The 12,923-nt window shown below is 46.3% G+C and overlaps 1 protein-coding gene across 4 annotated transcripts in view; it reads right to left on the reverse strand.

Moving 5' to 3' along the window:
• The window catches only part of MB21D2 (Mab-21 domain containing 2), a 91,111-nt gene that overhangs the window by 51,052 nt on the left and 27,136 nt on the right, over positions 1–12,923 (reverse strand). Inside the window, exon 1 of one of the 4 annotated variants that reach the window (XM_005029616.6) lies at positions 5,084–5,323. The exons of 2 other annotated variants lie outside the window; for them this stretch is intronic. In XM_005029616.6, the coding sequence (XP_005029673.1) occupies positions 5,084–5,294 (211 nt within the window). In that variant the 5' untranslated portion in view covers positions 5,295–5,323. Of the gene's footprint in view, positions 1–4,540; positions 4,664–5,083; positions 5,324–12,923 lie in introns of those variants that run through there. One more of the 4 variants, XM_072042440.1, reaches the window with a different exon arrangement.

A 12,923-nucleotide genomic window follows, 5' to 3' on the forward strand; every position in this document is an offset into this window, starting at 1 on the left:
CTGTACTTGCCTTTATTTAGCTTCACCTACAATCAGCTGCCGAAAAGAAAGTTGAACAACTGGTTTCTGACTTGAGCTGCTCCAAATGTTCCTGCATTCATGCAAAGTCATGTAGAAGAAAAAAGGAAAAGTCAAAAACCCAACAACTCGTGTATCCTGGTTACCATCCTCCACTATAATTATAAAATTGCCCTTAAAACATAATTACATAATTGGGCTTGGCAAGTATTCACCCAAATCTTTTACAAATATTTCCCCAGACTGAAGGAACAGGCGGTGGGCAGCCTGACAAGCCTGCCATGCGAATGTGTGCCCTTAGGACATGTTCCTAGCTATTACACTAAATACTTTGCATCACAGCCTAATGTTTCAAAACAGTAGTTGAGCAAGTGAAGTACCGGCGGCTTAAAATAAATTGAGAGAAAACGTTCAAGCTATTTTCACTGCACATGGGGAGGGACTCCTTCGAACAAAGAGATGGAGGAGGCTAGCAGTCCTTTTTAACTGGTGACAGAGACAGAATCCCCAGGGGAGGTAAAATTGGTTGGCTTCTGATAGCTGCAGCCAACTGGAAGCTTTCGACGCCTTGCTAGGGTTATACAGACAGCGTAGCACCCTGCCCCTTAGAAAACAAAAAATAATAAAGAAAACACGACCTCAAATGCAAGCAGAGAAACCTGTGCTCTGCAGGGAGTGGGGACCCACCAGAAGCCAGAAATGAAATCTGCAGTACAGTAAGGCTGGTTTTAGCAGCTGTGCATTATGCATTCAGCAGCACAGGGAATGCCAGCAGGGAGCCTTTATTAACATAGGCCTCCGAGTATACAGCGTGCTCCTGTCATGATTGGCCTCTCTTGAGGAAAGGTGCACACATACAAAAGACTTAACCCCGGAGAGATCACACCAATCCTGTTGCTATTTCATCAGCTCGACGCCACAACAGAAACCAGAGAATTTCTGTGATTTATCATAGACGAACAGGCAACAGTTCCAACAATGCCTGAAATCTAGACTATAATGGAAGGTTTCATCAGCAAGTTACACCAGGTAGGGAACAGGAAAAAACGCCACACAAACCTACAGAGTTACACTACCAACGCTGTCCTAATATACAGACCTTCACTGCAAGGGGGGCCACGAAATGCCTCTCTTGTAGGAGATGCTAATAAAAACAAGCTGTTGTCAGGACACCTGTGTCCTTAGCACAGCAATCTGCACCTCCACCACATGTTTTAGAGGCCCCTCGGTCCAAGAAGCAGCTGGAAGCCCTGCTGCAGACGCAGGGGCCAGCAGGGTAGCTCGCTCCATGTGGGAAGCGGGTACTGGCAGCAGAAGGCTTTTGCTGGCACCAGCTCTGCCTCCGCCACAACTTGCCTCCATCTCAAACGCTTGCTGGCACACCCAGCTCAGCACTGGGAAAACACCCTAGAAAAGAGGAATCATCAAATCTCAGTGCCAGGAAACGCTCCCAGCATAGGCTCCCCACCTCTCCCGTATCAGGTGCTGATACAAGCTCTCTCAAGGGCTTGTCAGCAGCTCCGAGTGGCAGCTGGCTGCCAGTCCCCAGTGTGCAGCCTGTCGGCAGCCCAGGGTTGGCACTGGGATGTGCAGCTCCCGTCCTGTCCCACACAAGTGAGGTGCAGCCACCGGAGCACCAAAAGATACACTAGGGGCCTTCAAAAGGAAAGGCCGCTCTGGCACCAGTTGGAACCAGTCCTTTCCCTAACTAGGGGGGAGAGCACAACAAGAGCAAAGGGAAGGGCTTAAAATGCCCTGAGCATCCCCCATCCTGAATCTACAGAGCAGAAAAGGTCTCATGATAGGGAAGAGAAACAAAATACCAGCCTGAAGAGCTCAAGAACTGCTCTAGACAACCCAATGCTAGTGTGTGCCTAGAGTGGAGGAACGGTCTGTATCTGTTCATAACTCCTTGCTCTATTATTTTTTTCTCTTCTTGTTAAGAAGTAAAACGTGAGAGTCAGTATCCCTAACAGCATGAGCTGCTGTGAGACAGCAACAGCACTGGAAATTTCAAGAGGCTGTTTAATATGCAATGTTCTAGTTCCCAGGAGCATAATATATGTTTTCTCTCTCTCTCTCTTTTTTTTTTTTTAAGCCTAGCACATCTGTGCTTTACAACACTTTTTATTTAGTGCTGAACAGAAAGAGACAGGTAGTCTTTATTAAATAAGTTTCCAGGAAGTACTTGTACTGCAGGAACAATACTCTCAAGGTCAGGTACCCCTAAAAGGTTTTGCAATATTAATGCAGTGCTCTCATCACAATTGCAGCAAGTGCTTTAAAAATCAAAATAGCATCATCTGTAACATTATCACTCAATAAAAATAACCCTTTATCACTCCTTAAGCACAAAAAACCACCAGAGTCACGGACAGAATAAGTAATCGCCTCTTTTTGCGACTGGCAGACAGAGACTTGGTCTCCCAGTCAATCCCAGCCAGCCCATCATCTACAACACAAGACTCTTTCCTCCACTCCTTTTCTTGATTAATGCAGCCTCCCCTCCCTTGAGGCTCAGTTATACCTGTGTTGGAGACAAGCAATTATCAGGCACAGCTCAGCATGAGTATGGGAGGTTACCCAGCACAGGCACCAAAAGCCACCTGTTGTTTCAAGGCAGGGTGCTGGCAGGACCCTATGGTTGGTCCTGGTGATAAAGTATGGGATGCCCATGAATTGTCTACATGCAGAAAATAATTCCCCCAACCAATAGCCAGGTCATTTACAGCCCTATTCTAATGCTTGGGGCACAACATTTTGGATAAAGGCATGACAAGCAGCACCTCTCCCTATACCATAGCACAGCTCTTGAGATCTCCCATAGTTCAGTCACTAATAGCAGTGCAAGACAGCACACAGAAGAAAATGAGTTAATATAAACAGAAAGCAAAGATCTGAGCGAGAGGGCAAGCCACACGGAGCACAAACATCTGAGAATCTGTGCAAAGTCTGCTCGCCTATCAGTCATCCATGAATTACGGACCAATGTAATTAAATCAGAAAAGCTACGTTTAATTTTCCTATCATCACCCGATGAGATAAGAGCAGTACGTATGGGAGGGATCAGGCACAGGGGAAAGAGCTATTTATTAATAAGTTAAATCATTTTAGATTTAAGAGCCTGTCTGGCTAAGAAAGGTCTGATCTACAAATGTAACTTCTGGGTCTAAGGCAGACGACTCAGATACCCTGTCTCTATTTCTGTCCTGGGCTTGGTCCTGAGGTTTTGTCTTTTTACAGAAACAAGCCTCATTGCTAACTGTGAGATGTAACTTTGATAGAAATATAGCTTCTGTTTAAACCCATTTTTAGTCTATACAGTGAAAATTGAAGAATGCTTATCTCCCACCGGTTACATTAACAGACAGCCACGTTAATCTATGCTATTTCTAAACAACCCAAGGCTGTTTTCATTAACAGCAAGCCCTTAGGGTGCACCCGCAGAAATACAAGGTACACCACAACCTATTCTTTCTTCTATTGCCTATTCCTGCCAATGAGACAGGAAAAAATGCCGTGATCCCTGTCCCCTGCAAAGGAAAGCAATGCTTTAACACAAGCTTTCTCTACCTAGCAGCCACACACTGAGAACTGCTGTTCTCACTGTTTTCTGTCCTCTCTGCTTCATCTCGTCAAGCCCTGCTTCCTCAGCCAGTTATTTAAAGCCCATATTGAAAAATGTATCACATCATAATAGTGGATGACTTCCATGGGATCAGGTTTTCAGTAACAAAAATCCTACAGACTTTGTTGCAACCAGGGCTTCACCATGTAACTTTTTTTTTTTTAAACAGGAAGGGAAAAACATTTATAACAGCAACTATAAATATACATGCTACTGACTTTTCAACTTGTTGTCCTTGTTCTCAAGCTAAATTTAGTCTGTTATATCCTGTCCAGCCCTTGGTGAAAAAGCAATACACAAAATAGTCTGTGCAAATCCCAAAGCAGACGATTATATTTATCCGGGTACTCTATAAGGTAACCAGCTGAAGAGGTAAATGGTCATTCGGTGAGCGTAGGTATGTTCATGGCTACAGAGAAAGTGGTCTATTTCTGGGGTAGGATACCCCGCAATACAGAAAACAATTATGATCACAATGGGATAGCTCTGTGCTGCTGAATGAGAAAAGTGATGGAGGTTATTCACTGTGCACTACAGACCATACATTTGGCTTGTGCCACATATGCTTCAAGGGTCTACGTGCACCTCCGAGCCACAAAGAACCCTTCCCTGGCCACACCTGCTGATTACCCCTGTTCTTATTTTACACACAGAAACGGCTATCAACTCAAATCCAGAAGACTGATTTAAACTCCAACCTGCAAGTAAAGAGCATCCTTTTGTACCTCGAGGGCTCTCATTCCTATGAGTTATCTCTTAGTCAAAATAAGGTAAATATTTATCAGGAAATCAACGCCTATAGAACCAGAGTTGTTCGTCATTCCGCTGCTAATCTTAATAAACCTTAGTCATGCCAGAGCCCAGGTGATTTCTGCAGGGGCCAATGCGTCTCACCCCGGTTTCAGGATCCCTGCCCGCAACTCAAAGTTTCGCGCAGAGGAGGACTCCCCCGCCACAATCTGACTTGCTCCACTCGCAGCAAGTTTTGCAACCCAGGCAAGAACCGCAGCTCAGAGGATACTCCTGCTCGAGCATCAGCCGGTCTAATAACCAAAACGCGTGGAAAAAAAAAATATATATAAATAAAATGAAAAGAAAAATCTGTGTTTCCTACAGCTTGGATAGCTGGGGGGAAAAACAATACAGGCTCGGGCTCGCCTCGCCTGCAGCCCTGCTGGCTCGGCGTGCTCCTCCAGCACCGGCCAGCTCTGCCACCCTGCTTTCCCTCTCTGCTTGTACACACACAGCACCGCCGAAGGGGAGGTGGAAGGGCCAGGAAAAAACAGTTTGCTGGCGGTGAGAGCGGCCCCGCGGCCGGAGAGCCCGCAGCAGGGGAAGGCTCTGCCGGTGCTGCACGGCCGGGAGCCCTGCCCCGAGGTCCCTGAGGTCCCCGAGGTCCCCGAGCGGCACCGCCGCCGCCCCCGGTCCCTGCCCTACCCAGCATGGAGAAGATGAAGTCCTTCGCCGTGTGGATCTCCAGGGCTCTCTGGTCGTCGTACTCCCTCTGGTCGTGCTTGGTGAATTCCTGGATGAGTTTATTCAATTCCTCCACCCTGGCTCCCGATCGGAAATCCAGCTCCGGGAAGGGAGGCTTGCTGGTAGTGCCGGCGGACCCTGCCTTGCTGGCGAGAGGCGCCGCCATCTTCATGCAAAAAAAAAAAAAAAAAAAAAAAAAAAAAAGGGAAAGAAAGGGAAGGGGGGGGGGAGCCGAAAAAAAAAAAAAAAAAAAAACACACACACACACGCACACGGGAGGGGTTTGCAATGGTGCAATGGAAGAAGGCGGGCGGGCAGCCCGGGTGCGGGGGCTGCGTGCGCGGGGAGGTGCGGAGCGGGGCCGGGCACGGCGCTCAACAAGCGGCCGCGCTGCCCCCGCCCGCCCGCGGCCCCGCCGAGCCGCCCGCTGCCGGGCTGGGGGCCGGGCTGAGCCGTGCCGAGCTGTGCTGAGCCGTGCCGAGCCGTGCCGGGCTGGGCTGAGCCGTGCCGGGCTGGGCTGAGCCGTGCCGGAGAGGCGCGGGGGCCGCCCGCTGCCGGGGGGCGTTGGGTTTTGGGGGGGGGGTGGGGTGCGGAGGCTGGGGTCGGAGCTCCGGCTCCGAATGAGATGGCTTTCTTGATGTTATTTATTTATTTGTTTTAATTTAAATTGTATTGTAAACTTCAGTAAAAGCCTTGTCCTGCAAGTGGGTTAATAATCGGCTTGGAACTCTGCTCATCCCACATGTTCCCGGAGGCATTCTGTGTTTATTCCTTTCTGGCTCCATAAGGCATCCCGTAGGTTCTGTGTGTATATATACAAGCACATGCATACATGAAGTCATTTTATTGTATCTTTGTGAAGCAAAGACCAAGACAAAGTATCCTCACTGCTGCACCAACACCCTGAGCTCCACAGACAAAGGGTAGGGGGAAGTGGGGTGTCAGAAGACTTTAAAGTCCAGCAGCTTGTGCCAAGGACCCAAACCTCCGATCTCCATCCATTCCCGCACTGTCAAGGCAGCATGCTTTCCTTTAGTACATGTTTTAATGACTACTGACTTTTCAACCTGAAGTGGTTTTCTCCCCTTAGCCTGATATTCTGAGCCTGGTCCCATCATGGAGCATATATAGCATGAGCTACCTGGCTGCATCTGTCCATTTTCCTGCCCAGGGAGCACACAAGTACATTGTTAGCTTCTGCAGGGCACTTCAGTGCTATGGCAGTGATGCAAACTGCATCAAAAAGTATTATCCCCTGAAGCTTGGCAGAAAACAAAGCTTTCGTCTCAGTCCCAGACAAAGTAAAATCTCTGTACCAAATTTTGGAGTGAGGCATTCAGAGAAAAACCGGGAAGGTGGAACTAAGCGTTCACAGGCTGGTTTCCCTGATGCATGGTAAATGCAGACACTAGTGTTTAGACCTGTGCTCAGGGATGTGGCCTGGTTTCACAGGACCACTAACCTTGGTCAGAAATGGGAGCTCAGCACCCCTGGCAGTGGGACCTTATCTGAAACAAGAAATCTACGAGGGTAGATTTGGCCCCTGTGGCAGAAACCACAGCCTATTCAAAGGAGAACAGGCACCGCCTGTGGCTTTGTTCTGTATTGCCTTACACAGATTCTGAGGGCACTGATATCTCATTATCTACGAAATGATGTCCCAAAGGCAAAGGCAGGAGTGCCTGTGTGTGCATCCACATGCCCTCTGCTGGGTGCACAGGCCTTACTGTGCACAGACGCCACGCTCGGCCAGCTCTGACACACATGGACTTCATGCTCCGTCTGAGCCTTTGGCAACCAGCTGCACTGTCATATGGACCAGTTTGACTTAGCCCTGTTTGACTTTGACCAAACACCTTTCTTTCCTCTCCCTCCCCAGCAAAGCCTCCAAATAAAAACCACTTACTGCTGGCGTTAACACACGATGGGACCTGAATTGCAGAGGAGCAGTTAGAGGTGTTCTGTGGTGGTGGCCTCCCAGAGTGGTGCCGCTAACCTGGCGCAGCCCATGCCCTCCCATGCTACCCTACTGAAGTCTGTCTGAGTGCTCAGGACCTCTTGCTTCCTGCCCCTCAGGTTTTTGAGAGCCCTGTTGCTATTTCTCTGCAGTGTTTTTGTCTGGGGTGTCAATCTCATGCAGGCAGACAGCTCCCTCTTGTGATAACACCGCTCCCCATCATCAGCATGCACAGAAGTCACATTAACTCCTGAACCCCAAACCATGCCAAGACCTTCTGTTTTGCTCTATCCATCTTTGAACATCTCTAGGTCTCATACACCTGCTATAACCACTCCTAGTTGTGTGGGGACCTTGATCCACTTCTGTGTAGTGCAAACTGCCAGCTGCTATGATGCACACGTCGCTGGCACCACCTGGCAAAGTAGCAGAGCCTTTAGATAGGAGCTACGTGTTTCATCCCCAACTCTCCTGCCTCATCCCTTTATGTCTGATGTTCTCCACAGGCTTCATGGACTTTGGGGCTTTCTCCTCTACCTGGATCTTGGTTGCTGCATTATATCTCAGTACTGGAACTTCCAGTAGTTTCTTCATAAGTGTTTTGTCTCAGATCCTGTTTTTCAGTGGGTTTCCAAATGGCCGGACCGACTCTCCACCCACATCAGTGTCAGACATATTTCCACTCTCTTTTTTTCCCTCTGTTCAAAATGTTTAAAGCCCATTCAGTAAGTTTTACAGCTAGCTTTGACTGCCTGAATTCCCTAAATGCCTATGAGAAACAGAAAGTGCTTCAGAGACAACAAATGCCAGAAGCAATGGAGATCTCAGTTTCACCGTCTTTTTTAATGGCATCCCTGCCTGAAGTTACAGTCATTTTCATATTTCCAGAAGGTTTCCATTAGACAAAGGTGTCAACTGCTCCATGTTTCTTGCTCGTCTGGAATTTGTTTTGTTTCTGGTACCATGCATTATTCAGACATTTCTCAGACTCAAAGCATGTGTTCATTTAGTGTCTGAGCTCAAACCAACACTGCTCACCAAGAGCATTGAGCAGTCAGTTTGCATTTTCTTCAGGAGTCTGACAGGTACTGAACCTCTCTGTCCCCACCCCAGCGCTATCAGAAATTCACCTTCCAGAAAAGCATTGTACTTGCAAAACAAGGAGCCTCCTTACTGTCTTCTTTGGAAACCTCTGAATGGGCTTGGGTCCCTCAGTGGCAAGTGGGATCTCCTGCACTGTCACATGCTTGTTAATACCCTTGAAACTGCATCACTTTGCAATTTTCCCTCATCACATCAGTGCAATTTAAGATCTCTGAATAAATACACAGTTAATTCAAGTCTTACGTAAATCAAGCACTGGGGATTATTTGAGCAAATAAATGAGAATGAGATTGCAAGTACGGTTGGCCAGGGGTTTTTCTACCAAATCTTTTTTCTTTCTGAAACAGAACTTTTTGTGGAAACACTGCAGCATCCCCAGAGCTCTTTCTGTGGGCATTATCTGGGGCCTAGGAAGAACCTATGGCCTCTGAATAGTGGGTCCAAGACTTACCAGGAAGGATACTCACCTTATTTAGGATAGGGATTGAACACCCTGACTACTAAGCTGTTCCTTGCCTGCACTGGAAGCTGTGCCCTCCCTCTCACATGTACCCCTCCTTTCTCCTAGGTTTTCTCTTTCCTTCAGTGTCTTCCTCTTTTGCTCCTGCAAAACAGATTTCCCCATCTTTTTCTCCAGCAGAACAGATACCCTCTTTTCTGCTCAGTGCCACTTCCAGCACTTAGCAACAGAATAGGCCACAGAGAAATGAATCGAAAGAGAAGAAATAACTGTTCTCACTTCTGTTGCATGACCTGAGACCTTGAAATGCTTTTCACACTTGAATAGGCTTTCTCAAAAAACTGCTGGATAGCAAGTGAGTATTAATACCACCATCCTAAGACTGAGGAAACAGGTCTGCAGTAGCTATGAAGAGCACATGGCCCAAGATACCCAGGGAGAAAGAGCAGACAGCCAGGGCCTGACCCTTGGTGCATCTCACTGAGGTGCTGAAAACTGGTAGAGGAAATTAATTGGAGCAAGACACAGAAATAGCATGGAGCCTCAGATAAATCATCTTAGGCTATTTCACTGCAATTGAAATCATGGTACGACACAGAATGAGCTAGTTTCATCCCTCACTTCATAGGAACTGTACACAGATTTTCTGAGGCTGCAAGTCTACTTGAGGAGCATCTTTCCTTTCTGTCCTTAGCACTGAAGCAGTTGTAGCTCAAAGCCTCATGTGGCAAGGGGCTTCACCGGGAACAAAATTACTGGCTGGAAATGCTCTATTTTTCCTGCCTGGTGGCTGCAATTGGTGCCTCACGTTGTTGTGATACATCCTAAGCTGTTCAAGGGCCCTCTTTGCCTTGCGTTGCAGAAACCTGGTCCTGGCCTGTAGAAGAGGCTGTCTGCACAGATTAGAAGAGTGACACAGAGCAGGGAAGTGAGCCGTGCACAGGCAGGGAGATGCTCAGTGGCAGCCTGGATCCTGCTGTGCCATCCCCCTCCCTCTCCACTGGCTCTGCTCCTCCAACAGATAGCTGAGCCCAGTATGAATTTTCCCTAATTTCCCAGCACATTCCCACACTCCTCTTTTTTCCTCCCTGCTCACTTCTGCGTGGCCTTAATTCCCAGACCTGTGACAGTCCCAGGAGTAGGGAGCCAGAGCAGCTGAAACCAAAGCTGGTTTCAGGTTTATTGGGAGCTCACTTCCATTATCCTGCCCTGGTAATACCTCATGTACATCTGCCACTTTGCTGATCTTCAGATCTTTCCCTCCACTAGCATCCCCTAAGTTGTTTCTGGAGTGGGGCCTTTCAGGGGTACCAGGCAGGACCTCACCAAAGCATTCTCTGTGCTTCTCTACATCAGGACTTCCTCATTCTGGTGTCAGAACACTCTGAAAATGTCTTCAAAATGGAAGACACAGCTAGCAGGCTTTAGGCTCCCCAAGGCTGGGATCAAAAAAGACCAGGTTTAGTGCAGACTCAGGGCAAAAAGAGACTTTCAGATGAAGTCTGGCAAGACTTGAGGGAACTGTAGTGAACATAAATTCATGCGGCCCCACCAGAGCACACTCAGACTTGGGAGATCTGGATCAGTCAAGTAAATGGGCTTCCACCATGTACCCTCAGGGCTCCTCTCCATCTTTTCCAATTTACAGAGGAAAGTCAGTGTCATTTTGGCCCGTGGGCCCCATTCATTTTACCACCTGGAACTGTCTCCTTGTGGCGACATGTGTGGTACCAGCTGTGAAAGTCTGCCAGCCAAAGCAGCATGGATTCTGCTCAGCTCTGTCCCTCTCCAAACACCTGGTGCCCAAGATATTTCCCAGAGACCGTGAGATGCTTCCTCCGCCCTTGTTCTCTCTCCAGACACCAGAGACTACTTCTCAGTGTCTGTAAGTAAAAATCTGGGTGATTGCAGGTACAATTGCTGTATGCAGAGGATCGTAATAGATCAATAGCATCCAGCACGTACTGCAGTCCTGAGACTGTTTTAGAACGGGATGTGTCGCCTCCTTGACAGACTTAAACTTTTCCTCCAGATTAAAAAAAAAAAGTCCCTCCCATGAAGAGTTGTGATGTACATCCTGTCAGCAGAACACAGCATCGAGCCATCCACATGGCACTGGAGCTGTGCTCATTAAAACATTTTGAAACAATGGCATTGCATCTGTCATAGCCAACCTCAAAGTATCCATACTCAGGATGCTTATAACATTTTCTAAAAGAATAGCAGATGCTTAAAGCAAGAAATCTATCATTGCAGCTCATATATCTACCAAGGCTTTTAAAAGAAGCAGGGTTCTGAAAAGCAGACTCCTGATTCTCAACTATATTCAGACACTAAATATTTAAAGACCTCAGACAAATCATTTACTGTTCTTAGTGTCCTTTAAATATATACATTATAATATATATATAATTATATATATGTTATATATAATATATATATTATATTATATATATAATTATACATGTGTGTTATATATATTATTATATATATATACTTATATATATTGGTCATCTGTTTATCTCGTTGTTTAACTTAACGAGATTGTACTATGGCACCTTTGGAGTTGACATGATAAACTTAATTGACTCCGAGTGGGTTGGCTCAGGGCCTCTGTAAGCAATGTTTGGAAATATTTCTGCTGCTCATTTCCATGGTTTATGTCAATTTTCTGTCATTAGTTTTATTTATAAATTGGGATTATCTCAAATAGTAAAATTTGGATTCAGATCTGAGCAGTGTTGGGAGCTGTAGTGCAGCACTGGAGCTAAAGCTCTGGTACAGGGATATGTCCAGAGCATGAAAAACCTGATCCATGTGCATATTTGCCCCTACACAAAGAGGATACAGATTTGGTGTTTGCTTTTTGTTCCATATAGAATAAATAAATTCTGGTTGGGCAGATTGGAGAATACAAACAGAAAGACACGTTCCCTTACACATCTCCGTGCATTATGTATGGCTTGACTACACTCACTGATGTTCGTTAATTACTTGTATTACAATAATATCAAAAGCCACAAATGAGAATCAGGGTCCCATTGTACTGGAAACGAGACATAAACATAATGAAGAACTGGTCATTAGCACTCCTGTTTCATTTCACTGTATATACCCAGAGATCTCAACAACTCTCTTCCTACTCCCGGAGCTTAGAAAAAATACCAGTGAGTCTGTGCCTGCAGTGATGGATAGATCCAGGGTGAGAAAAAACAATTACACCATTTTTCCTGCATCACCCCGCTGCTCACAGGGTGGCTGCCGGCAGCAGCTTAAGCCCCACACTGAACTCTGCAGCTCTTGAACAGGTTTCAACATGGCACCCTGCATGCAGACTGTCAAATAGCAACTGTCTTTGTGATATAGACATACCTGCTACTTCTTTGGAGCCTCATTAAGAGCAATCCCAGACTGTGGGATAGTGGTAGTAGCTGTAAAAGATGGGCATTTTTTCCAGGTTTCCAGTTTCCCAGCCACTTTCCTGTGTCCCTGGAGAATGCACTACTTACAAGTTGGCAGAAAGCAGTAGGAAAACAGGTGGTTTGCAGGAAATGCTACAATTCCCTGTAACAGCATCACACAACAAGAAAATGCAGTCCCTTGGTCACGTGTTGAAAGCCTATATTCCCTTTCCTCTGCCTTTCCCCACATTGTGCTCCCCGTTAGAATATCCTAATCTGTAACTGATTGTCAAGCCACTGATTTCTCTATCAGTTTCCCATTCCTTAGCATGGAGCTAAGAGATTTCAGAATGTATTTCAATAAAAATACATTAACATAAATGAAATCCAGGAGACTTGAGCTCTGTAGTGTATTTAACTGCTCTACTTCACACATCTTCTACTTCTACCTTTCCACATCTGATGACAAAAGGGAGATCACCTGGCCACTGCAGACACATTGTTAAGAGCTTTTTTTTTTTTTTTTTTTCCTCCTTTTTTTTTTCCGTGTTGCTGAGAAGCAGCATTCAGCAATACTCTGGCTGATACAGTGGTTCATATCAGACAGAAGAAGGGAAGACCTGAGATGAAGAGAAACAAAAGACAACAAAAACCTATAATAAAAAAAAATCTCCTGTAATGGTTGTTGCAGCCTGCCAATGTGTCAGATAAAACATTTTAGTTGCCTCTAATAAGGAGTAGGCGTTCATGTCCTGAACACAGGACTTGTCTGTCTGCCAAGACAGACACTTGAAAATGAAAAATAAAGAAAAAATGGGTGGAAAAAAGCAAAGATATGGAAAATCAAGGGTATTGTGCTTTTTACTTCAGAAAGTTATT

Source organism: Anas platyrhynchos, chromosome 9 (genome assembly GCF_047663525.1).
Source record: "Anas platyrhynchos isolate ZD024472 breed Pekin duck chromosome 9, IASCAAS_PekinDuck_T2T, whole genome shotgun sequence".
NCBI lineage: Eukaryota > Metazoa > Chordata > Aves > Anseriformes > Anatidae > Anas > Anas platyrhynchos.